The sequence below is a fragment of the Cajanus cajan genome, chromosome 1 (assembly GCF_000230855.2).
Source record: "Cajanus cajan strain Asha chromosome 1, NIPB_CcT2T_4, whole genome shotgun sequence".
Taxonomy (NCBI): domain Eukaryota; kingdom Viridiplantae; phylum Streptophyta; class Magnoliopsida; order Fabales; family Fabaceae; genus Cajanus; species Cajanus cajan.
Window position 1 is genome coordinate 80566694 of NC_138517.1, and position 26329 is coordinate 80593022.

Sequence of the window (26329 nt, forward strand, 5' to 3'; positions counted from 1 at the left end):
GGAACGACCGAGCTCTTCCTCCAAGCGGCCGAAGCAGCTATCACTGGATCAAACAGGGTGTGGGGCCTTCACTATTCCTGCTGTTGTTGCGGGTCCAACTTCCTGGCTTCGGACGTGCAGGTCGAGAACTTGGTGAGTCTCAACGTTACTACCGGGGGAGGACTTCAATACTTGGAGGGGATGTCAACGGAGGCCGAGTACAAGCTATTCTGTGAGCTTGATGCTCGGACTTCCCTCGTGGCCAAGCATGTGATGATGAGGTCGGCGGTCTCGGCCGAGAGGCTCCAAAGCCGTTTGAAAGATGCTGAGGCAACGGTGAAAGATGCCTTGAGTGCTAATGCCAAGGCCACTGAATCGGCTGAGGAATTGAAGAAAGCCGCCGATGCGTATCGCAGAGAGGCCGATGACTTGAAGCTGACCGTGCAAAAGATGAAGGCCGACGCCGTCGCTGCTGCAAACGAGATCACCCGGCTTAAGGAGTCGGCTGCGCAGTTCGAGGCCGAGGCCACCGAGCAAATTCTCTCCCAACGTGACGCCGGCTTCAATCATCCTGTTCGGCAGGCTTACCACTTTTGCGACGTCCCGGCTGACTTTCAGTTTGATGTTAGTCGGGACTTATTGGGTGGCAAGTTTATGAGCTACGCCGAGTTCCCCCGAGGGGCCGAGCCAGATGCCGAGGCCCCGCGCCAAAATATGTCCAGTCGGGCCCCGGTGCAATCAACTGGGGAGGATGACCAAATAATTGATGTTGTCGGAGACGGGAACCCGGTGGAGCCGGCGGTTGAATAGGATCGGCTTGTATGGCCTGCTAGGGTTAGGGATTACTTGTAATTTGGCCGGTAGCGCCTTTTGTTAGCTCGGCCTTAGGTGTCGGGGGTGTAGGCTGATTTAATTTTTTGTAAGTAGCCATTTTGATCGGCACTGATTAAATAGACAATTTTTATTTCAAGTTAAGATGAACCGAACGCTCCTCAACCGAGGGTTTTTTCACAACGCGATAGAAACGAAACCTTTGCGAGCGATCGGCTCAATCTGCCATTATTAATAATGAGACTTCATTTGAATGCTAAGTTAAAATGAATCGGCCTCGGGTTAACCGAGGGTTTTCTTTTATGAGAGGTCGGTTAGATCGGCCATAAGTGATGACGCCGCCTTGTATGGTGCGTAGCGGGTTCTTGTTCTACTTACGCAAGTAGGAGGTAGCTTGGCCAAAGCCTGATGGGCCCGACCCATTGGGAGTCGGGGCGTTGTGCTGGGTTTAAATGCTGGTGGTGTATGCTACTCGGCCTAGATGTGTTCTTAACCAAGGGGGTACTCGGCAGGGAAACCTGTCGGGCTCGGTAGAACGTCGAGGTGGTCGGCCGAGGGTTGCTTGGTCGGGCTCGGTGGAACGTCGAAGTGGTCGGCCGAGGGTTGCTCGGCGTTGGTACGTGAGTAATCGTTCGGCCTAGCTGTCGGGCTCGGTAGAACGTCGAAGTGGTCGGCCGAGGGTTGCTCGGCGTTGGTACGTGAGTAACGTTCGGCCTAGGTGCATCCTTAGCCGAGGACTTGTTGGCCGACTCGGCCTGCCCGTTTGTTTGTGGGTGTTCTACCGAGGTAAATTTGTGTTGTACTCTTAGGCCAGCCAGGAACTCGTTGAGTTTTCGATCGGTGAATTGAAGGCCGTTGTCGGTCACTAGTGTGTGAGGGACACCGAAGCGGGTGAGAATGTTTTTCCATAGGAATTTTTGAACCTGGAGGGCGGAGATGCATGCCAGGGGTTCGGCCTCAATCCACTTGGTAAACAAATCCACAGCTACGATGAGGAACTTGCATTGCCCCTTGGCGATCGGAAATGGTCCTAGTATGTCGGCTCCCCAGGTAGCGAATGGCCATGCGGGGGGGATGCAATGTAGTTGCTCGGCCGGCTGGTGGATTAGGTTCCCATGCTTCTGACATGGTAGACACTTCTTCACAAAGGCTGCACAGTCGGTGCTCATGGTCGGCCAGTAGTATCCGGCCCGTAAGAGCTTGGAGACAGTTGTCCTCGCTCCTGAGTGCAGGCCGCAGATTCCCTCGTGCACCTCTCTCGTCACATAATCGGCTTCATGGAGGTCGAGACATTTTAGCAACGGGGTAGAGAAACCACGTTTGTACAGTTGCCCGGCAATGATAGTATATCTACTGGCCTGAGTTCGCAAACGTTTGGCCTCGGCCGGATCGTCTGGTGTGACCCCGTCAATGATGAAAGCTTTGATTTCGGCTCGCCAGTCTGGGGGATCTTTTGGTGCGGTGTGATCGGCATCGACATTTGCTATCAATTCCGTGTCAACACTGGGGTGGTCGATCTCCTGTTGGATGATGGTTCTCAAGTGACCTGGTTTTTTGGTTGTGGCTAGCCTAGCCAACCGGTCGGCTCGAGTGTTGTTCTCTCGTGGGATGTGCTCGACCGACACCTCCTGGAAGTTTGACTTCAGTCCTTGATAAGTGTGGTAGTATTTCATCATCACGTGGTCCATGACCTGGAAATTACCACCTACTTGTTCGGCCACAACCTTAGAATCGGTCAGACATTTGATTCTCGTCGCGCCCATGTCTTCGGCTAATCTGAGCCCGGCTATCAGGGCTTCGTACTCAGCCTGATTTTTGGAGGCTTTGAATCGAAAATGCAGGGATTGCTCCAATGTAATGCCCTTCGGCCCCTCTAAGATTACACTTGCTCCGCTCCCCTGGCTGTTTGAGGAGCCGTCCACGTGGAGGGTCCACCATTGTTCTTCGAAGCGGCCATGGGGGTGTAATTCGTTCACGAAGTCGGCCAGGCATTGCGCATTGATCGGCCCTCTCGGCCTGTACGCAATGTCAAATTGCGAGAGTTCGACAGCCCATGCCATCATTCTCCCGGCGAGTTCGGGTTTGCCTAGGACCTTGGAAATCGGGCAATCGGTGTGCACGACCATTCGGTGGCTCTGAAAGTAGTGTCTCAAACGTCGGGAGGTATGTACCAATCCGAGAGCGAATTTTTCAATGAGTTGGTATCGGGTCTCGGAATCCTGAAGAAGTCGGCTAACAAAATAGACGGGAACCTGAGAGCCTCCCTTTTCTTGTACCAGAACCGAGCTGATTGCTTCGTCTGATACGACTAAGTATACCAACAGCGGATTCGAACGGTCCGGTCTCGTCAGGGTCGGAGGGGTCGCCAAAGCTGTTTTCAATGCTGCGAAGGCCTTTTCGCATGATTCGTTCCAGGCGAAAGTCGACGCCTTTTTCAAGAGCTTCGTCATCGGACTGATTTTGTCACCTAGCCGAGGGAGGAATCGGGACAGGGCAACCAGTCTTCCAGAGAGGCGCTGTAATTCCTTCAGGCTGCTCGGGCTCCGCATATCTATTACAGCTTGGCATTTGTCTCGGTTAGCTTCTATGCCTCTCGATGATAGCATAAAGCCAAGAAATTTACCTCCCTTAACCCCGAAAGTGCACTTCTCGGGGTTGAGTCGCATGTTATGTTTACGCAATGCTCCGAATGCTTCGGCGAGGTCGGCCGCGTGACCTTCCATGGAGTTAGATTTCACCACCATATCGTCCACATAAATCTCGATGTTGCGGCCGATTTGATCTCGGAATACCTTGTCCATCAACCTCTGATAGGTTGCCCCAGCGTTCTTCAACCCGAACGGCATTACCTTGTAACAAAAATTGGCGCTTTCGGTGATGAACGCCGTTTTTTCCTCGTCGGCCGGGTGCATTTTTATTTGGTTATAACCTGAATACGCATCCAAGAAGCTGAAGATTGCGTGCCCTGACGCACCGTCTACAAGCCGATCAATACAAGGGAGCGGGTATGCATCCTTCGGGCAGGCTTTATTGAGGTCGATGTTGATGGAACTAGGTGAGGAGATTGTTGTTCCTCCACTTTGCTCCATGCTTAGGACCGAATCTCTTGAGGTAGACCTTGGATTGAAGCCTGAAATCTCCTTGAAGAAATCTTCAATGGAGGTGATGCCTTAGAAGGAGGTTCGGTTACTTCTCTTGGAGGTAGAAGCTTGAGGAACCTAGACTAAGGTTTTTGAAGAACTTTGGAGAATCCTTAGAGTAGGAAATTCTCCACGGTTTCTATGAGAGACTCTTGAGAGAGAAATCAGAATTTTATTTCTCTAAAATGTCAAAAGTGTTTTACAATCAAAGAATTACAAGTTTATAGGAGTAGGAAACTTAGAGAGCAAGCTAGTCTTGACCATGGTTCACTAGGAACCATGGTTGAGTCTAGATAAACCGTCCAAGGTCAAGAGGCTTGGAGAGCAAGCTTCTCACTTGGCTTGCTTGGTAAGCTAGCCAAGGAGAAGCTTGTGCTTCAAGCTTCCAAGCTTAAGAAACTCCATGAATTTCGTCCAAGTGTTCACACAAGTGTGAACACAAGTGTGAACACACTTCTAAGGTGGGTGGCTTCTTGGAATTAATTTACTCCTTTTGATTTGAAAATGGTTAATTTGGTTTAGTTAGGTTCATTCAATGGGAATGGAACCTAGCTAAATCAAATCTATGAAAAATTAGGAGTAAAATGAGTCCAATATGAAAAATTTAGCCTAGGACCACCTTTGGCTAAATTGCTAGGAGCACTCTCTAGCTTACTAAGGACACTCTCTAATTTGCTAATGCCACTCCTACTAGAAAACTAAGAAAAGAATGTATTTCTAGGTTAGGTTAAATGGAATCAAAGTGTCCAAGTAACCTACCCTAGAATCAATATACAATAGCTACTAAAAAGGGAAATACAGTGCCTTACAAATACAAAGGCAAAAATAACCTATACAAAAGAAACTATGTACAAAACATATGAAAAGGTCTTGAAGATCATCCCATTCCTCTTGGTTCTTTTATGATATCACCTCTTGGATTCCTTGGCCTTGGCCATAGTCTATCAGATGTAGTCGGTACACATTCTCCATTTGCCATTTGACTTCTTGACCAGAACTACATTTGCCAGCCACATGGTGTAGGTAACTTCTCGGATGAACTTTGCTTGCAATAGTTTTTGTACCTCAACATTTGCAGCCCTTCGTTTCTCGTCTCCCATTTTCCTTTTCTTTTGGGCTATCGGTCGGGTGTCTCGGCACACTGCTAATCGGTGACACAAGAAACCAGGGTGTATCCCAGGCATGTTTGACGCCGTCCAAGCAAACAAGTCTTTGTTGTGTCGGACAGTTTGCTTGACTCGGTTTGCATCAGTTTCGCTCAACTGGGATCCTATTTGGGTGATTTGTTCGGGTGATCGGCCGAGCTGGAAAGGGACGAGGTCTTCGGCGGCCTCAATTCGTTCCACTTCCCCTAAACGAGGATCGAGGTCGATGCTCTCGGCTGTCTCCTGTCTAACCACGTTTACCCCTCTTGCTGTCGCGGGTGGCTCGGCCAGAGGCTGCACCTTCAGACTAGAGAGGTAACACTCCCTTGCAGTTTTTTGGTCGGCATGCACGGTGATCACCTCCTGCTTATCCCTCGATGGAAATTTCATGCACAGGTGGGGGGTCGAAACAATGGCCCCCAACGTGTTGATCGAGGGTCGGCCCAATAGAACGTTGTACGACGTATTGGCGTGTACCACGATGTATCGGATCTTGATCTCTCGGGAAGTCTTTTGGTCGAACCCGAAACGGGTATACAGGTCGATGCACCCTCTCGTCATCACTCTTTCGCCAGAAAAACCGACCAGGGGTTCGTGATATGGCTCTAAGCTCTCCTCGGGAATCCCTAGCTGCACAAAAGTATTCCAGTACAAGATGTCGGCGGAGCTCCCTCGGTCGACCAGGGTTTTCTTCACGATGCAGTTGTGCATCTCGACTGAAATCACCATAGGGTCGTCTTGGATGGGGTCGACACCACGAAAGTCTCGGTCCGAGAATGTGATTGTCGGCATCCTCGGTGCTTTCTGTTGGTTCACGGTATTTACATCTCGGACTGCCCGGAGGTGCCGCTTTCTAGCCGAAGAGGTGGAGCCTCCTCCGGCGAAACCCCCGGCGATCGTGTTTATTATCTTTCTCGGCCGAGTGTTTTCTTCTCTTGAATTTCGTGAATGGTCTTTCCTTTCGGCCGAACGGGACCTGTGACGTCGGTCTCTTGGTGGTGACGTTCGCCGACTGTATTCTTCGTCTCTCCCTCTTGGCCGGTGGTCTTGCGGCGAGACAAAGTTCTTCAGGTGACCTTGCTTGATAAGGTCCTCAAGCTTGTCCTTTAGCGCCGAGCATTCTTCCGTCGAGTGCCCCCGGTTTCGGTGGAATCGGCACGCTTTCGCCTTGTCCGCTCTTGGGGGCGTGTTCGCTCTTTTTGGTATTACCAAGATTTCCGACAAGAGGGCTTGCTCCAATACCTTAGCCCTGCTAGTGTTGAGGGGAGTGTACGTTGTGTATCGTGGTCCTCTCGGGGGGCGGGAATTTGAGGGGTCGACATTGATCTTTTTTGTTGGTTCCCGGCTAGATTCCTTCCGGTTGTAATTCTCCTCGGCTCTAGCTTGATTTCTTGTTTCGGCCAACTCCTCCATTTTCATGTATTTTTCAGCTCGGCGTCGGAGATCATTCATGTCCACAGGTGGCTTTTTGCATAAGCTATTGACGAACGGTCCCGGCCTGAGGGCCGTGCTCAACCGGTCCAGCGCCACGGCTGGGTTGAGATCACCGATCTCCATGGCAATCCTGTTGAAGACTCTCCTTCTTCTCCTGACGCACTCCCGCTAAAGCCAACGAGGTCGTCCTGTACGGCTTGCTCGTCGCAAATTGCAAAGTGAACTGGGATGACAACTCGCCAAACGAGTCGATGGAAGAATTCGGCAACCTGGTGAACCAGTTTAGAGCTCTTCCTTTCAGTGAGGTGGGAAATATTCGGCACAGGGCCGAGTCGTCTTGGGTGGAGAGAGTTGCCTGCGTCAGGAAAACATTCAGGTGTTCATCGGGGTCGGAAGTTCCGTCATATTTCTCAATTGGGAGGTTTTTCCAATGATCCATGAGGGTTGTTTCCATTATTCTCCGTGAAAAGGGATGTCTTAGGGAATGGACGGTGGTTTCGGCCCTGTTGGCTACCAATGAGGTGCTCGGCGTTCGAGTTACCGGCTCAGTCGGGGCGTGATAGGCAGATTCTTCCACGACTGTGGGGGTGGACGGCACACAAGTTTGGTTCAGGTTCCGGAGTTCGGCATTCTGCCGCCGTAACTCGGCTAGCTCCCGGGCGTCGGCTTCTCTTTGCCTGCGTATGGTGGCCATTTCTTCCCGCAACGCGCGGAGGTCGTCTTGTAAATTTGGTTGGGTTTGATCAGTATTCGGTTGGACCTGCTGTATCACGGGTTCCGGTTGAGTTTGGGGCATTCCGTACGGGTAACGCTCTTGGTTAGTCATGGCGGGATTGGCTTCGGTATTAACGTTGTGAGTCGGTTGGGTCGTTGTTGATTGTCCTTTACGGGTCACTACCATATCTCGGTCTCAGTCGTAGAGTTAAGAAAGGGGCTGAAAACGTCTCTTCGGCCCCACGGTGGGCGTCAAATGTTCCTGTGTTAGGATACACACTCCAATTATCCTTGTTGTAGTAGGTCTGGTCTTGGGTCTCGGTCTTCTCGTTCAATCCGGGCGGTCCGAAGCGAGAGGGGGGTGCCTGCAAAGACACTCCAACGCTCAAGTAAGTACCCAGCGTAATAAATGCGGTAGGTCAAAAGTAGTTACGTACCTCTCAGGAGTTCTATTTATAGGTGTTCGTGTTGGGCCGTGATTATGGGTTGGGCCCCGGGAAATTAGGGGACTGATCCGAAGTTTATGCTAATTAATTTATCCGTAATTAAGCCGGTAATGACGTTGACCTTGGCCGACCGTACCGATAAGTTCCGTACATTCGTGTGGGGTTGGTGGTGTCGGGTACTCGGCGTGTTCGGGTACGCAAAGCGTTCAGATTGCTCGGCCTAGTCGGCACCATACGGTATAAGTATTAATTTTATTTCAGTCAGAATTGAAATTAGTTCAAATTTATGTTTAATGTCTTGGACATGCAAGGAATTAGGATGTATAAATTCTCGTTGCTTAGATGCATGATATAAATTTGAAAATAAAATTAATAATAAATCTTACATTAAAAGTTTATTTAATATATAATATTTAAATATTTAAATATTTTAATATAATAATATGCTTATCATTTAAAAAATAAAAATAATGTTTTAAAGACAACATAATATTCTACTAATAATGGTAGTTTTTCGATTTCTCTTTATACCACTAGTCATTTTGGGGATTTCATTTATTTGGTAGCCCTTCTCTTCCAATACCTCCAATTTCTATAATGTATCCACCATTTTTGCCGCAATATTAAAAGCATGAGAAGGTAGAACATGAATATCAACGAATTCTCAAAAACTTATCCTAATATATTATTATTGGATGAAGTTTATTAACTGACTGAAATTTATTAAATAAAAAGTAAAACTGATACTATTTTACAAGTTCTAAATTCTAATACATACTTAAGCTGAGAATTAAATTTTGATCCTTAATTAAGTAACATAAGTAGTTTGACTTTTTCTTTTTTGTCATATTGAGCTAAGTACAATTCAATATGGTAAATTATTAGCCCATTTTTTCTGTGTGGGTTGTGGGTCATTCAAGTTAAGTCGTTGCCCTACATTCTTTATAGTTTATATATATATATATATATATATATATATATATATATAGAGGAGGGTTCAAACGACACCGGTGTAACTTTTACTAAGTGTTACACCGCTCAATAATTTTATATTAAATGTGAATTTTAAAAATCCAACCGTTAGATTGAAAGTTCATATCTCTTAGATCATATATGTCAAATTTTATATTAATCTAAGATGATTTGATACTTCATTCTCATAAAACAAAATTGACGTAATATATACATTTCAAAATATACTAAAATATGAACACTTTGATTATCTTCAAGTTGTTGTTCAATTTTAACAAAATTTGACATATATGATCTAAGAGATATGAACTTTCAATCTAACGGTTGAATTTTCAAAATTCACATTTAATATAAAGTTATTGAGCGGTGTAACACTTAGTAAAAGTTACACCGGTGTCGTTTGAACCCTCCTCATATATATATATATATATATATATATATATATATATTAAAATGTTAATTTAAAATATTTATTTATTTAATTTGCATTAAAAAACTATATTAATTTACATTAAAAGGTTTAAAATTAAGTATTACTTAAAATGAAAGAATGATTATTTTATAATAATATTTACATAAACAGTAAAAGAAATTTTTTGAAAATTATGAAATTTTATTATAATAATTTTGGGCTTATAAACTGTCTTAATTCATTATAGGATGGGGGTAAATCAGGCTTGGTTTATTTGAGTCTAAAGTGCCATATTTTTTTGGCTTAATTTTATTGGCCTAATGCAAACACTTATGACTATTCATGTTACTTTATTATGTTCATCTCGTTTAAACATCTTTAAATTTTAAATGTAAAATTGATCAATTTTAAAATAACTTCGGAAATCTCATAATACATTTTCATAACAAAATTATTGATTAATTTTACATTTTCTAATACAGTCTTTTCTATTACCTAATACAAAAATGTTACAAAATAAATACACTATTATGATAACTCTATTATTAGTTAAAATTTATCAAGAATTACAAAATCTCTAAGAATTGTAGTTTTCAAATGAGTTTTAACAATCAATAATAATGTTAGAAAGAGTATCAAAAATCATATTGCTAGAACTCTTCTTTGTGACTTTGTTGAACAATTAACTAAAATGGTAGTTAAAAATTGAAAAGTTATAGAAAACAGGACACTCGAGAGATAAAAATTGAAAACTAATAAAAAAATTAAGCAAAACTGATAATTGATTAACTGATAAAATATTAAAATGACTTAACTACTTGATTGTCATTGCAAATACACAATAAAACAAGAGGGCAAGTTATCAAATTAAACCAGATGACTCAAACAGAGCTAAAAATGAAGTAGGCCTAAGAATATTACATTGTTACCACAGAACAAGCATTTGGTTTGACCAACTAAGCAGTCGGTCCGAACGTGGTGTCAATTTTCTCACCTAACTAATGTAATGTCGTGCTTACTCATTATAAGATCATTGTCTTGTTAATAATATTTTCACTTGAAATAATGCATCATCAGTAAGAATTTCCATGCTGCATACTTAAAACATATCTTCAAGTTTCATCATTGGCACAATCAACCAGAACCATGGTCAATTTTCTGTATGACATAACATTGACATCTGTCAGAATATACTCCAACGCCATACAGCACTCTTATCATCTGCACAATTCCTTTGGCTAGTCAAGAGATTACGTGTAACCCCATAAGCTTCTTATAGTCACCATGATGCGAAGGTTTATGGAGCAGAAGACAAGATTCTTTCTATTAACCCAATTCAACTTAGTTCTCTAAAAACAATTAAAGGCTGGATGTTTAGTCAAGTATTGAACATTTGAACTGAAAAGTAAGAATCTTGTGGAATCTATGAAGACCAGGTTCCTTCATCTATTAAGGAATACATATAACACAGAAACTAAGCTTAGAAAGAAGATAGAATGAGTCCTAGAACACAACCTACATATTACAGCAAATCACAGATTACTGCCACCGACCTTCTCCATTTCCTCACCACTTCTGGTAGATATACCCAAAGAAGGATCAAATTGCTCTTGGCCAAGGAATACAGTGTTAGGTTGCGGATATGATGACAAGCTTGACTCCAGTATCTGATGTGGAAGCACCATATCTGGTTTAGAATACGCTCCCTCGATGCCAACTCGTAGCTTCTTGGCCGATCTCTCCCCTTTAGGGCTGTCAACAGGGGAACCAACATGGCAACCAGAATCTGGGGTCATTGGTTCATGGTGTGATGAAAAAGATTCGATCGAAAGACTCTTGGCCGGGGCACGGTCTTTGGCAGCCTTTTCAGGGTCGGGGGTTGATGGGTCGGTCTTATCATCAGGTTCTTGGCATGCATCCCCTGGAACAAAGGCTGTAACCCCAGAGCCAGGTGCATCTGAGAGAACACCACTGAGCCGCTGTTGCTCTTCAATTATCTTTTTCAGGTATTTACCCTGCGCTTCTATCCGCAATTGTAGCTGTCTTTGCACCTGTGTCACAAAATATAAATTACAATTTAGAACTTAATGATTATATAGTGTAACCAATTTTTGTAACTGGAATAAATCAAGAGAGAAATTAATATCATCACTTCCTCTCACATGATTAAACGTAAATAGAAATCATAAATTACAATCAGCTAATAAGATAAAGTCATCGGATCAGATCACATCAGTTCAACAAGGAAAATATACCTCCAATTGTTCATGTAGTCGCTTCTGAACCTCCATTTGAAGCTTTAGTGCTTCAGTAATCTGCATCCCACTGCAGACAGATAAGCCCACAAGTAACTTCAATCATTTATACCACCAGAATTCAAACAATCAAGCTCTTTTGACAAAAAAAAAGTTAAATTTTCCCTTCCAGTAACAGTTATGAGGCATTGAAACATAAAAGAGATAAAAAAAAATTCTTATTTTTGTTAACACTTGCAAATTTCATTCCAAGATGTAAATGATAGGAGATGTTTTAAAGCTCGTCTAAATGTGCTTTAGTAACCCAGATAAACGTATTTTGATTATAAGCCTCCAACAACTTATTTTAGTGTGAAAACCCAAATGAAATAAAAATAAAGAGACAGCAATACTCACCCTGAAGCATCAAGATTGGAAAGCATATCCCCTGTTTCTTTCTTGTCGGTCTTTTTCCCTTCTATAAACAATTTAAAAGTCATTACCAAATTAATCTAAATGAGAAATCAGAGTAAAGTGAGTGTTAAACGGGCTAAAAACAAATAAATAAGTCCTAAATATCATTTACACGAGCAATTTGAATAACAAAAATCAATAGACATACCATCAGATGAGGAGTCGGGTAAATATTTTGCTAGTCGGTATTTCTGTAAGCAACAAAAAGTAGAATGAAAAAGGATTTATGAATGAGAATAATAGACATCATGTATAAGTACACGTTACCTGTAAATGGCTTTTGACATGGTAAATGGTCAAGCCTTGTACGCCCATAACTCTGAGGACACCTTTGGGTGTGGCACCTAGCAAAAAGGATAGTTAGAGATTTAAAACATCTTTATAAGGAATGTTAAAATCATGCATAGAAGCTTGAAATATCCCTCAGCCAACAATTATAGAATATCTAGCCAACAAAAGTATAAGATATTTGATCAACTCATGCAACCAATTTCTTTATACATTATTTTTTACAATATCTCATGAATTCATACAAAGAAAATTCTCATATGATCTCCCATTGAATTATCTGGTAGCATATCAGCATGCCCATCTGATACCATCTTGTATGAAAATAATTATTGATGAGAGAGAGAGAAAGAGAGAGAGAGATTAAAAACAAAAACTGGAAAAATTCAAAGTAACAGCGAACAGATCTTCTGTAGCAAATGTAAAATTGATGAGAAGTAGATGCATTTATTTTATTATCTGCTACACAACCTTGAATTCTTGCTTTCCTAAATAAAGTCATGTTTTAAGTTAAAGTGTGCGAAAAAGAAAAAACGAGTTCCATCCAGATTCCAGTAACAAAAAATAGAGGGGGAAATACTCACGATCTGGCCCACCAAGTTGAGCCACAGCATCAACAAAGCGCTCATGTAATTCATGCGTCCACCGTAAACGTTGTTTTGAGGTGAGATTAGAGTTGTTGCTAAGACTGTTTCCTCCACTGCCAGGATCCATTGTGCTTCCACCACAATCTATGTGCTGACCATGAACTAATGAATTACCTCCAATTAAACTTGCACTAGGAACAACATTCTTTGAATGATACATTTGTCATTTATCTGAAAGCAAACAAAATAAAAAAGTGAATTTAATATAACATGGAAATCAATTCTAAATTTCTAACATCTTGAACTGGAAGAGGCTGTAATGAAATGAGAGAAGAATCAGACATGCGGACAGACAGAGACACATAAATCTACAGGTTCCACGAGATAAGAAAACCTTAAATCAACCTTGAATTTTCCAAGTTCAAAAACAGCCTAGTGTATACATTTTTTCAAGCATTACTGACCCCAATTCCTAATGTGAATCAGTTCAACTCATATTTGGTTCAATCATGAATTTACATTATATATGTTTCTCTCGACCAACTTTTTAGATGGCCATGAGCATAATTACCCAATGGATCTTTTAGTACTCTTAACACAGACCCTAAAAGATACTTCCAGAAATTCAATGAAATGTTTGGTCAAAAGTTAATAGCCATTTTCTAGCAAAAAGGTCTTCTTTATCTGAAGCCTCTTCCTTTCTTCATTCATTTCTTTCTTCAGGTGTGTTCCGCAGAGGAACTCAAGGCTGATGGAAAAGGCGCACTGTTTCCATGTTCATAAAACATAAAACGAGTGATTTTTAGCTTAAGTCATCTTATAATTAGGGAAAATTTTCTTGTGTTTTTTATTTGACGAAAGCCCTCCATACAAACACAAAGCCTACAGAACTTACAAGTGATTTATAGCCTAAGTAAACTTATATAAAGGAGGACTCTTCAAATATCATCCAACTTCTACAACAACTATATTATCACCTGAAGTTTTGCAGAATATTCACTGATATTGCTAGAAACATATAACACATGAAAGGAGAAGCTAGCACAGTTTGAGGCAACCATTCTTTCTAAAGGGCTAAACCCCCCACCCATTTACCCTCCCAAAAATGTTGTAGAATAAGATAAAAATTAAATAAGGTTGATTTTCGCTTATACTTAGTAATTGACAAAGATATCATTCTAATTTATGGACAACTAAAAATTTAATAGCACTATTGCGGCTAGCAGAAGAATTCATTAATCTGATGCAAACCTAATAACACTAGCAAATTGGGAATCAGTGTTAAAAGTTGACTATTTTTTCAGCATGCTAATACCTCAGAAGATCAAGCGACACCCTCAAAATTGATCTTTCCACACTTCACACATGGAAGAAAACATACATAGGACTCACCAAGGCTGAGACAATTGTAATACCCCAACCAAATAATAATAATAATAAATAAATAAATAATAGTAATTGGGATTCTGGACCTACATGAAGAAGAACCCAGCAACTCTACGATGACCAAAAAGCTGAAATTTTCACACCTTTCAGACCAACTCATAGAAATGTCCGATTTCCCAGCACCAAGCACAAAACTTTAAAACAGGGGGGAATAGAAAATTCAAAGTGAGAGATTAAAAACACAACCTTGAGGCCAAGGCAGAGACAGTAGCATGATTAAAATGAAGCCCAAAGCGAAGAAGCCAAAAGGGTCGCCAAAAAAAAAAAAAAAAAAAAAAAAACACAGACAGAAGCAGAAGCAGAAGCTCGAGAGACAAAAGTGATTGAAATTTGAAAACTGAAATTGAAAGGATAAAAGGGAGAAGAGAAAAACGTACTCAGATCTACGAAATCCAACGCATACAAATTTTCGCCCCCTTCTATTTCGGAGCTGCGTAGTGCTGTGCTCTTCGTTCTCTCTCTCTCTCTCTCTTTCTCTCTCTTACTTTCTCTCTCTTCACACACAGTGATACCCTCCAATGAAATTAATCCTTTTTAGGGGACTGCTATATTAAATTAATTATTAATCTTCCTATCAAATGGAAAATGGAACAAGACAAAAACAAATGCCACGCGGTTTCTGTTTCTTTCTCACTTTACATAATAATTCACGGAATTTAATTAAAATAGATTGTCACACTAAATTGTGATTTTAAGATTATTTTATTTAAAATCTGTTTAAATATAATTTTTTTTTATCAAGAATAAAAAAATATTTTTTTAGTAAATATTGGGTACGAGGGTAGGATAGGAATTAGACTCTTGACCGTTCTTCCATTCAAATTCTTCCATTCTTCGATTTATTTTCAGAGTTCTGGTTTTTATCCACTAATATTTCAGAAATTAGAAACTTTTGACCGTTTACTTGTTTTTATTTCTTATTTTTAATTTTTAATTATAAAATTATTACTTTGCTTTCAATTTATTTCTTATTATTTTTAAATATTTATTTAGAAAGCATTAAGATAAAAGTTTTCTCTTTTAGTATTTTCTGTATGAATTTTTGAAAACACAATTAGACAAGTCCTAACGGTGATGTTTTTTAAGTGAGTTTTGACGTTTATATTTATTTATCCCACATGATTGAGATTGACATAACTTAATTAATATTTTTAAAAAAACTTTAACTCTTAAAATAATCCTACTCAACCCAAGTATTATTACTTTTCATATAAAAAGTATGTAGTCTTTTAAAAAGGAATAATATATCTATCTGTAGCAATATACTTAGTGACAAGGTGAATTTTCATACAAGAGTGAAGAAAAAACTTTAATTAAAATGATTAAGATTAAATATTTTTTAAAATTATATAATCATTTATAGAAGTTTAATTTATAACTTTTTTAGAATATTTATAAGAAATTTTATGTTTTTATTTTAAATTATTAATAAAACTTATATATATAGTCTATCACTCTATCTTTTAATCTAACAAAAATATTAATGATACCACTACTTGCTACTATTTTTTTAAAAATATAGCTAAAAAATGTCTAAAGATAGCATCTAAAGTTATACATAGAAAAGTTATAAGACCTTTTATCTTTTCATTTTAAATATAATTAATGATAAAAATGTAACGAGTAACACTGAATTAAAAATTTCCATAAAATTATAAAACATAAAAGATATAACTACATAAATTTCATTTCATAAAAATGCTCTTATAACATGATAAAAAAATAGTGTGTTTCTTCGTATTTAAAGATATAAATTATGACATATATATATATATATATATATATATATATATACTAGAAGTTTTTTTTTTGGTATAGTGGAAATAAATATGCAATTAATTTAAAACCTAAAAAAGAGAAGAAAAACTAATATGTTTAGCCAGAATGAATAATACTTCACTTGTTGGTATGTAGGGTTCTTCATTGGAATTGGGATATTTGATGCCGATGGAGTGCGCATCAAGGGAAGGGAACATTTTAAATATCATTCAATCATCTTTTACTTTAAGCTTTGCGATATGATTGATCAATCTCATCATATGTTTTATCTCCTTATCACTAATTAGTAATTAACTAATCATTAACTCTTATTTAAATACATACTCAACCTTAATTTACGATTGTATAATTCAACTACGTTATTGCTATCTCATCGTCACAACTGCCAACTAATCTAAGTAACATTGCTGGATATCTCATTAATAAGTGATTAAAATAATGTATACAATTAAGGTAAAATTTTTAATAAAATTTAAACCCAAATTTTAGAATGATATTATAATTTATTTCAATAATTATTTTTAGAATTATTGAGTCGCCTATTATCATATTGATATTAAATTATTACAAATATTTAATCTTACAAATTTTACACAATATCTCATGATTAATTAATCATGAAAAAATTATCAAAAATTTAAAATTTAAAATTTAATATATAATCAACACGCATCGTTATTTTAGTTTATTATTATTTTTTGTTCATAAACCCATTAAATACTACTCTTAGCAAAGCTGCTTTTATTATTTAAAATTGTTTCTAACTCTCTTTTCATAAATATTCACCAAGATTAATAATGTTTCATCTAATTGATGCATACGAAGAGAGAAATAACACAAAAAAATTACATCTAATAAAGTCTTCAAAATTCATCAAATCAATTCCCAGTTTATTGCACACCATTGCTATAGCTAGCTCGTGCCATGTGGTAACCTTTCATGATGACTTTACTTACTTGCAACAAGAATAGCACACTCAAATGATTGCAAAATTTTAATGTTTCACGTGATTCCATGCACAAACACTCTCTATATATCTTGGAACATCTTTAATCATCTTTACACATATATAATACATCCTTCCCATGCATCATTACCTTTTCTATTATGAACAATTGGACATGGAGACTCCAAGTTATCAAACAAGACAAGTTTTCATATTAAGATTATGAGTGCCCTTAAATGCTTAAGCAATTTAAGATTATGAGATATAATTAACAACACCAAGAAAAAAGAAAAGAAAAGAAAAGGGGAGGTAGAATAAAAGGGAAAAAAAAAACATGAAATATTGTGTGTTGGAGAGGAGAGGAAAGCATACCTGGTGAGACATAGATTGTCGAAAATGAAAACAAGGTACAACAATTATATCCCTTATTTTGTGTCTTGGTTTGATCAGTTTTCTTGTGTTGTGTGGTACTGAGTTTTATGTGTGGTCTTCCTTTCTTTGTTTTTGTTTGATTGGTTAGTGAGTTATAGTGTAATATACTTAATACTACTACTTGACAACAACGCCTAGCTTTGTTATCAGCTAAGATGGAATCTTCTATGTAATATTCCCATGTTCTCTCTTCAATGAACAAAAACTAATATCAAGAGAAAGCATATTTTAATTTTACACCCATTAGGGACACATACACTTCAATAAAAAATATAGCATAGAAAATGAAGAAAAAAGTGACAAATGTAACAGAAAGAAAATATAAGAATATATAATTTTCTTTCTTTCATTTTTTAATTTAACTATCTTTTTTAAAAACCTACCCTGGCTAAGTTAACAATTATGAAAAATCACGATCGACATTTCTTGGGTGTTTAACTGTTTATACCTAAATAGAAATAGAAAGGATAAAAATAATAAATAAGAGGGGTGGATGAGATGTTTGAAATTAGCATTGAATAATTTAATATTTCATTCCCTTGTCCCCTTTCTAATTGTAAGGATGAGATGAAATTTCTTTTAATTATTTATTCTTAAAATGTTTATATAATAAGATAATGATTTTTATTTCACTGTTTTATTTTAATCAATTATGCTTCGTCCATCCCATTCGATTTTACTCCTTATTGAATATCTAAAGAGAGTGAAAGTGGTAAATATCATTTTCTTAAACCAAAATAAAACAAATATATTCCGGCTGTGTAGTCCTTTTCCTATTGATTCCTTCGCAATGTTGTTACGGCTCTGCATTCCTTCGCCAATGAAAATCAAGACAATAAATAACAAAATATCCAAATGCTGATGATATTTTCACAATCACCTACTCTTAACCAAACCCTTTTTAATTTCAAGCAAATTTCTTTAGCTTTTGCATCTATTAAAATTTAAGTTTTTCAGGGTTATTATTAAAAAAAAAAAAAAAAAAAAAGAGTTCACATTCTTTCATTACTAGGCTGACTTTCACAAGTTGAAATCCAGCAATTATTATAATTATGTCCTACCTTGATTCTTGATTGTAATGTACTGTACTTAATAATGCATATTGTATTCTTAAAATTAAACTTCATATTCTAAGTACATTGTGGTGCCCATGTGACATAATTACACACTTTTTATGGCATTATTTAATCATCTTACCAAGAGTAAATAATTCTTTTTCTTATTTATAAATGATTATTGGGACCAACTTTATATTCTTAATTTCCTCTCGATACTACTTTAAACTTAAATGGTTGACTTCGTAATGATCGTTCAAATAATTTTTTTCTTCTTGTTTTATAATTCACAATGTACCCAAAAAAAAGTATGTATTTTCTCTTAGGTGAAAAATAAATAAATCATTCTTAAAATAAGAGAGAATCTCAGAGTATATATATGTATATAAACCAAATAAAGGATTCGGATATCTGGATATGTCAGTATATACAAAGAATTAGATTAGTTTTAGTTTTGGTAATTTTTTTTTTTTTTTATAACATAACACTTTGATTTTTATTTTATTTTTTTAGAATTTAGTTAATGAACTAATATAAAAGTGTCTTGTTTATATACTATAGTCCGATCGATGGAGGTGGTGGAGTCGTTGAGAAGGTCGCAGCCAATTGATGATATCAACCATCAAGCTATACCTGATTTCCCATTCGGCTAATGTAAACCCAAATCAATGATAACCCTCCACGTGTCTCACTAATGAGTATATCATTTCTTCATAACAATTTTATATTCTCATACACATAGTATTAATCATTTAATATACCAATAATGCATTTTAGTCCAGGTGATAAAAGCATAAAGTCTTAAATTAATATGTTGTGTATTAAAAAATAAGTTGAGATGTTAAACTTTTTTAATCTATAAAAATCACAGAGACAATAATAGAATATGTACTGTTATTAGTAGGTCGATCCTAATGATATAATTAAAATGTTAAATTGTATTAATACTAATGAAATTGAACTTAAATTCTTTAAGTTAAATTTTATATTAAAATATGAGAAAAAAATATGCTTGAAAGATAAACTTTGGAAATAGTTAATCAGGTTCCTCAATAAATATTAATCAATAAAAAATACTTTATTTTTTTTAAGGTGAATTTATCCAATTTAATACAGATTAATTAGAATTTATCCAATAATATTATTGGTTCTAAAGTGGTCCCTTTGAAGAATTCCTTTATGGCCGGCCATGTATTCAAGATCATTCCATAGAAACGATGTTGCACACAGCAGTTAGCATCACTAACTATGAGACAATCAATTATTATTATTTTTTTCAAGAAACAACAGAATTTGAGCATGTCATATTCCACCAGCCACTTGCATGATACAACCAATGACAAATGATCTACAAATACAGTAAACTGTCACATAGGAAGGCAAAAACCACTACTTAGAAACAAGAACATGGACGGTTGCACCCATATTCGCACCTAAACACATGATTTGGTGAAACAAATATTTTTTGTTTGGCGAGGCATGGATTTAAAAGTCAAACCAGTTAGAATTTTTCTTATTATTCATTGGATCTCCCCGTCTCTAATGACCCAAATATTCATGGTCTAAAATAATTGTTGAAAGAAGAGTAACTGGTCAGGATTCTACAACATTGCTTTTGCAAGTTCAACGCTGCTGAAAGAGTTTCAAGAGTTTACTGGAAATCATTCCAATACTTATGGACTTGTTTGTTACAGCTTCAGTGTAAAATAATAACTTATTAGAAAATAATCTTCTCTTCTTTTTTTTTCTTAAAGTTTTTCTTGTGTATGTTTAGCTTTTCAAAACAACAGAAGTTGAAAAGAAAATAAAAACTGATTAAAATCATATACTATTTCGAAAAGCTTCTTATAAGATCAGCTGCTTCTTTTAAAACAAATCAATTTTTATGATTGTAAACAAACATAAATTGGCTTCTGTTTTTCTTTTTAAATCTCTAAAACATAATCACCAGATTGATTTACATCAGAATCACTTTTTTTAGTGTGACAAACTCACCCTATATTTAAGGAAAGGATGTCATGTCACACTCTTTATTCAGCATGATGCAATGAGCAATAAGGGATCCATATAAGTTACCAAAACACACAAATTCTGTATAGTCAAAGCTAGTTTTTTGCAATGTTTAAAGCCACATACTAGTTTGAATTTACAAATGGGTAAAATTGATTCCACCTATGTCTCACTAACTTACAAGACATGAAGAGTTCAAGTACCTATAAAAAAAAAAGGAATGAATGAAGCCCAAAAGGTATATAATGAGGGGATGAACCATCAAGTAGACCTTCCATCCCTACATGCCATACCTAGTTATTCCTTGAGGATGATTACCTTGGGCTACTACATTGATGGCTTGAGTTCTCATCTTAGCTTCACTCCAGATCAAAGGTGCTGCCATAGAGTCCATGCCAAGCATCCTCCTTTTCCCCCCACCTGGAGATCCTTCTAAAGCCAATCCTCCAGAACTCTCATGTGAGGTTAAGCAACTTTCAGTTGAACAATCAGCCCTTTGGGGTGGGATAGTAGGTGGTATTTCTTCTTCCGGTACATTCACCCCGGCCACCTCAGCAGATGGCAAGGAGTAAAAGCCAAGAGGATCAACCAAAGTACCTCTAGGTGCTTTGCTTCCAATTCCTTGAAATTTTTGGCTGTCTGTGTCTATAACGGTAGCGCCAATAAATTGATCAGCAAGCATCTTGCAAGCTCTTTCAAGCATGGCCATGTACCTCCTCTCTGCATCCTGGCGAATCTGTAAGTGCTTCTCTGCCTGCAGATTGATGATGTTTTTTTTAAAAACTTGCTTCAATTACACTCGATATTCGAATGTATCCTACCTCTAAATTACCAACGTGGCAAAAAGTTTGTTGAGCCACATTGGATACATAACTTGCACTAGGAAAATGAAATTTACCTCCACTTGCAAATGTAATTTACTCTGCACTTCCATCTGTGCTCTCAAAGCCTCCTTGATTTCATAACCCCTAGCCATACAACCAATCACTCCCTCAATTTGGTAATTCAAATCCATAGAAACATCTGCCAGAAAAAAGAGCATCTTTTATGAATTAATGAAAACTCTTACTCATTTGTATCAGAAGTCGGCAACTTCGGAGAAGAGTTATCAGTGCCAGGGCTTTCTAAAAGATATGAACCTGATATTCCTTCCATAAAAGAAGTCAGTTGAAGCCAATACTATAATGTAAAAAGCTTAATTGAAATTACTGAAGTACTAGCAAAATTTTTTACAATTTAGCAAGTTAATTGTGGTGAATCGATAATCAATGTTCAAATTCCAAGAGTAGTTAATATGTTAACCATAAATTAACTTGGTTATCCAAATTTCCAAAATTAGGCTAATTTGCTCCCTATTTGCAAATATGTCCATCAACAATTCGGTCCCCTATAGTAATTCTGCATGGACAGTTCCTCAGCAGTCTGTATTGACAATATAATCTAAGTTGGTAATATATGATTTTGGCATTGTTTCATTCTTCATAAAGATTAAATTCCAGGTGGACCCTTTCTCTGGGGAAAGGGAAAAGAGGAATACACCACAGAACACATTGAACAGAGCAAAATCAGATGATGAGAACATAATGAGTCCAGAGAGGGGAATGACAGCCATACCATCTTTGCATCCTTCACCCACGTCTTTCCCAGATTGCTTACCAAGTCTGTATTTCTGCAATGCAGAAAGATAGGTTTCATTTTTGTCATATAGCTTAAAATAGGCAGAATATTATCAAAAGAAATTTAAGAGACCTGAAGATGACTCTTCAAATGAAATAATGTCAAACCCTTGACATTCATGGTCCGCATGATTGCTTTAGGTGTAGCTTCTGCAGATAACATCCAGAACCTAGTCAGAAAATGATTTTGATGATAATCTACACATGAAGATTTCAAGAAAGGAAGTGGAAAGTATGCTTTAATAACTTCTTTGAAAACAAGTCAAGCCAATATCATGCGTAAACCTCTGCAGACATCAAAGGATAAATACAGAGCCAAAATACTTTCAACTTGGACAACTTATGAATCCATGGAAAAATATCTTGCTTCGTTATAATTATCAACAGAAGAGAACAATCACTAACAAACAAGCCAACATGTCACACGCCACCCTTTTAAACCCTACATGGCATAAAAACAATAACCAAGCCTTTCTCATCAAGTGGGGTCAACTAAATGGATGCCATGTTTTATGGTGAATCATGTCTATCGTCAAACCATTGACCTCTTAATTCTTCTGAATGATCTGGCTATAGTTTTGCTTAGTCTCTCTCTACCTCTAGGGATACAGAATAGGAATGAATGCATCTGATTTTTCTCCACACATGTCCAAATCACCAAAGACAAGATTCTACCATTTTCTAGAGTTAATGTTCACCCCAACTTTCTCCCTAATGTATTCATTCCTAATCTTGCATGACATAATAAGGATACCAATTCTAGATACAAGTTGAACCCACTTATCCTGCTAAGTAATTACAAAGGAAAACCTGAATTTGACATTACACAAACTCATTTTACTCCGAATACAACATGACCAACCTAGTTTTGAATCCAACATCATGAATCACAAGCCCAAATTGTCACCCCTAATTGCAAATGCATTTGCAGTTACCACTTGGTTAAACAATTTAGTATATTTACGATCAAAATTAGAATAGAAACTAGTAAGAATCTTATAGCATTAAACAGCACTTACTGAGTATGAATGCATCAGACATTATAAAAATTCTCAACCTATCTTCTCATTCAAATCAGGAAATTAATCATATATATTTGGTCTCTCTTATATAATAACTAGGTGGAAAGAGACACTTCGCACCTCTTAAAATTTTTAAAAATTAAAAAAAAAAAAGGAGATAATTGATTGGATGGTTATTCAAAATGCGCGAGCGGTTGTTTCATTTTGATTGTAGTGTGAATGAGGATGGTAGTTACTAAGAAAGTCTTCATTTTCAAATTTTTCTTTTTGAAAGTAGCAATTGAGGGGTGTAATGATCTAACAAAAAGTAGAGATCAAAAACAGTTAGTTAGAGAAGTATCTCCTTTATATAATGGTATAGATAATAAGATAATCTACCAGGAAGTGAGAAAAATTAACATCTTGCCTTTTCTTGTTTTGTTTTCTAAATAGCAGTTGGCAAGAATGTTTATTTTAAATTTTCACCATTCTAGAATCACATCTGTGCCATATAATGTGAACTGGGAACCATGCTAATTTGTTTGACAAGTTTTAGCAAAATCATGTTGGATCTGCATGATTTTCACCGTGTTTAGGAAACATGATCTCATTATTGACAACATCCATGGCCGTCACCCTAAAATAATAGAAGTACTTAATGGTGGTTGGTTACTAGGTGGAACATGGCACGTGGTTGCCAACACCCCAAAAATTGCAGCTCTGTGAGACACAACAGTGTAACACTCCACCAAAAAGTATTCAGGAGCAGCAAAGAGCCATCAGCTCTGCTATGCCACTGTGTATGTTACAGCAGCAGTTGACAACCCTGTAAAAAATCTCTACGTTTAATACTATATTATCAATTTTAAGGAGTAATACCTTGGTTTCAAACGATAACCCTTCAATTATTTCAAAAGTGAGTATTATACTTTACAATAGTGAAACAAACCCAAAACTTTAAAATCAAGTATTTTATAATTACATGCTATTCTCTACATAACATTCTCTTAAAATCAATCTCCAAAATCAAACCCAAGGTTGACAAGTATTAACAGACAAATGTCTTTTATTTCACTCATTAATTAAGTACCTACATGACAGTTCAACTTTGTTCAAATATCCAAACTTTTGCTGGGTAGTTCATCTTTTAAAAAGAATATTAATTTGATCTTACAATATGGTTCCATCATATAACATTGAGGCAGGAATACACAATGATAACCCCAAACCAAAAGAAAAGAATATCGTAATGTTTTATCCCATTCAAAAAGCTACAAAACTAAACGGTGGCAGCTAAATAGTTTGACAAATGAAGCTAAGGTTATAAACACAAAGTGCTAGATCTAAGCACCGAAACAGCTTCAAAGCTGTGTTTGGCACCATACATGCCCATCAATATACCAACTTCATTGCACTAATACTGTTTATATAGTATATATACCTGTACAGCAAAATGGTTCCTAACTATACTTTATGGTGTCAGAAACTCAATGAGTTTCAACTACCTAAAATCAAGTTAAAAGGGAAAATAGCCAATCTCTATAACATATCGAACAAGTATCAAGCAATTATATTTCAACCATCATTTACGCCACAATGGTTGCACATAATCATCACTAGCTCTGTTTCTTTCAGCAAGCATCCTGCTCTTGCCCTCCTTTTGTATCATTCAATTCAATTGAGCATCTAAAAGTGCAGGCAGATCCGCTACCACTCCCGCATGATGAATTTCAAGTTTTCAAGTCAACCCCCCTTCCAATGTTTTCATACTCTCAAGTCAATGACAAGAAAATTCAGCACATGAACAAACAAGGGGCCCAAAATCAACCCATGAACCCTCTAAACTCTAAACACACAAAACACTCTCCAACAAATTCAACACTCAGTGGTCAAACTCAGAACCCACTGACTGACAAGCCCATTCAAACAAAATAGTCCCAAGTTAAAATTTTCCATTCATCAGTCAAACAAACACACGGTAACCGCTAATCTGGTCACGAAAGCCTCCTCCACCTACATTGCTACAAAAAAATCCACTAAGCAAGACCAATTACTCGAGACAAAGAACTCCAATTATTACACCCATAAACAAAATTGAGCACACCCCATTAAAAAAAAAAAAACTCCAACTTGAACAAGATTAAGAAAGAAAGACACTGACTGCTGGCACCCCCAAGCTGGGTGACGGCATCAACGAAGCGTTCATGGAGGTCCTGAGTCCATCGAAGGCGAGGCTTTGGATCAGCGGTGAGAACGAGACAAGGGTCTCCCTTGTGAGCGTGAGAGAGGTTCGAAGCAGCAGCGTGCATGTCTTCCTGCGGCACAATCGCATCGTGGGGGTGTATCAACCTCGGGTACATGTTGAGGGAAGCGCAGAGAGGAAAGAAAGGTTGAAGCTTTTTGGTTCAATCGGAGAGGGCGTTGGAAGGCATGAAAAGGGATGAGTCTGACGGTGGCACGCCTTTCCGGGATCTTGTCCCTTTCTGCGCTGCTGCTCTTTTGAGTGAAGAAAAGGGAAATCAACGAAATGAAGGAAAAAGAGACCAAATTTTTAAGGGTGATTGTCTGTGGGACTCTATGCCTATATGTCCATGTCTATTATTGTACTCTCTCACTCTCTTTCTCTTTTCTGTCTACCTCATTCTCTTTTCTTTTTTTAATAAATTATTTACATGATTATCATCTTCTCCCCCTTTATAAATATTTATTCAAATCTTGTTGGTGGATTTGAATCTAACTCAACTCTATAAAATTGATTTATAAGAAGAAGATTATTTTTTACCTGATCTCTGGTCAATGTCTCCCTCACGTTCAACATTTCTTGAGTTATTTTTTCTCAATACACTTCCTCGTACCTATGGCACATGTATCAATGATGAGTGAGTGGATCTAGGTAGCTCTAATATTATTTTAAAATTGTGAATTTGAACCTAACTCAACCTTACAAAATCAGCTTGTAAAATGAGAGTTGTTTTCGACTTATATACTATTCAATTGTCTAATCTCTAGTTGATGTGTAAATTGAATTTTATCATATATGTTTGAATCAACTTTTTATCATCAAAAATAAGAACAAAACTCGTAAAATTATTTCTTTTCGAGACTGATCAAGTTATTTCTAAAAATAATTGTTAAAGAGATAGGATTTTAAAAATGGTACATTTTATAATTATAGTAAACAAAAAAATTTGAATTCTATTTATGTGAGAATTTCTTAAAAGTAATTGACTTGATTTAAAATATATTTTAAGCCTTTAAAGGAGTCATAACACTAAAGAAGGTTGAATTTAGTGAAAAAGGATACAATATGTTTGAAGTAATGACTCAA

At 37.3% G+C, this 26329-nt stretch overlaps 3 protein-coding genes across 8 annotated transcripts; all 3 read right to left on the bottom strand.

Moving 5' to 3' along the window:
- Positions 1-987: 987 nt before the first annotated feature.
- Positions 988-6547, bottom strand: LOC145955864 (uncharacterized). The gene is made up of 3 exons (XM_083071179.1): positions 4912-6547; positions 1614-3739; positions 988-1032 (listed from the first exon to the last, which is right to left on the bottom strand). Exons 1-3 carry the CDS (start codon positions 6545-6547, stop codon positions 988-990), a joined length of 3807 nt encoding a protein of 1268 aa, XP_082927305.1.
- Positions 6548-10446: 3899 nt separating this feature from the next.
- On the bottom strand, positions 10447-17353 carry LOC109803933 (myb-like HTH transcriptional regulator family protein). 3 transcript variants are annotated; one of them, XM_020365614.2, is made up of 8 exons: positions 14480-14636; positions 14133-14236; positions 12654-12887; positions 12049-12125; positions 11930-11972; positions 11725-11785; positions 11329-11398; positions 10447-11124 (listed from the first exon to the last, which is right to left on the bottom strand). In XM_020365614.2, exons 3-8 carry the CDS (start codon positions 12874-12876, stop codon positions 10606-10608), a joined length of 993 nt encoding a protein of 330 aa, XP_020221203.1. In that variant the 5' UTR covers positions 12877-12887; positions 14133-14236; positions 14480-14636; the 3' UTR covers positions 10447-10605. The 3 variants fall into 3 exon arrangements, with proteins under 3 accessions (XP_020221203.1, XP_020221204.1, XP_020221202.1); XM_020365615.3 differs by lacking the exons at positions 14133-14236; positions 14480-14636 and adding an exon at positions 17200-17353; XM_020365613.3 differs by lacking the exon at positions 14133-14236 and having other exon boundaries at positions 14480-14641.
- Positions 17354-20386: 3033 nt separating this feature from the next.
- LOC109803934 (protein PHR1-LIKE 2) lies at positions 20387-25586 on the bottom strand. 4 transcript variants are annotated; one of them, XM_020365616.3, is made up of 6 exons: positions 25163-25584; positions 22074-22150; positions 21939-21993; positions 21394-21472; positions 21223-21292; positions 20387-21078 (listed from the first exon to the last, which is right to left on the bottom strand). In XM_020365616.3, the coding sequence occupies exons 1-6, from the start codon at positions 25359-25361 to the stop codon at positions 20605-20607; spliced, it is 954 nt and encodes a 317-aa protein (XP_020221205.1). In that variant the 5' UTR covers positions 25362-25584; the 3' UTR covers positions 20387-20604. The 4 variants fall into 4 exon arrangements, with proteins under 4 accessions (XP_020221205.1, XP_020221206.1, XP_082920335.1 ...); XM_020365617.3 differs by having other exon boundaries at positions 21394-21463; positions 25163-25582; XM_083064209.1 differs by having other exon boundaries at positions 22074-22170; positions 25163-25290.
- Between the last annotated feature and the right edge of the window lie 743 nt (positions 25587-26329).

Excerpts from the sequence above, each read along its gene's own strand:
- LOC145955864 (XM_083071179.1), bottom strand. The coding sequence starts at position 6,547 with ATGAATGATCTCCGACGCCGAGCTGAAAAATACATGAAAATGGAGGAG. Across the intron at positions 3,740-4,911 it reads AAATGGCAAATGGAGAATGT|GTTATAACCAAATAAAAATG; the intron begins GTACCGACTACA and ends ATGCGTATTCAG. Across the intron at positions 1,033-1,613 it reads AGTTCCTGGCTGGCCTAAGA|ATTGAGCCGATCGCTCGCAA; the intron begins GTACAACACAAA and ends TAATAATGGCAG.
- LOC109803933 (XM_020365615.3), bottom strand. The coding sequence starts at position 12,876 with ATGTATCATTCAAAGAATGTTGTTCCTAGTGCAAGTTTAATTGGAGGT. Across the intron at positions 11,786-11,929 it reads ACCCGACTCCTCATCTGATG|AAGGGAAAAAGACCGACAAG; the intron begins GTATGTCTATTG and ends AATTGTTTATAG. Across the intron at positions 11,125-11,328 it reads GACTACATGAACAATTGGAG|GTGCAAAGACAGCTACAATT; the intron begins GTATATTTTCCT and ends TTTGTGACACAG.
- LOC109803934 (XM_020365616.3), bottom strand. The coding sequence starts at position 25,361 with ATGTACCCGAGGTTGATACACCCCCACGATGCGATTGTGCCGCAGGAA. Across the intron at positions 22,151-25,162 it reads CCAGCTTGGGGGTGCCAGCA|AAGCTACACCTAAAGCAATC; the intron begins GTCAGTGTCTTT and ends TGTTATCTGCAG. Across the intron at positions 21,473-21,938 it reads GGGTGAAGGATGCAAAGATG|GAATATCAGGTTCATATCTT; the intron begins GTATGGCTGTCA and ends CTTTTATGGAAG.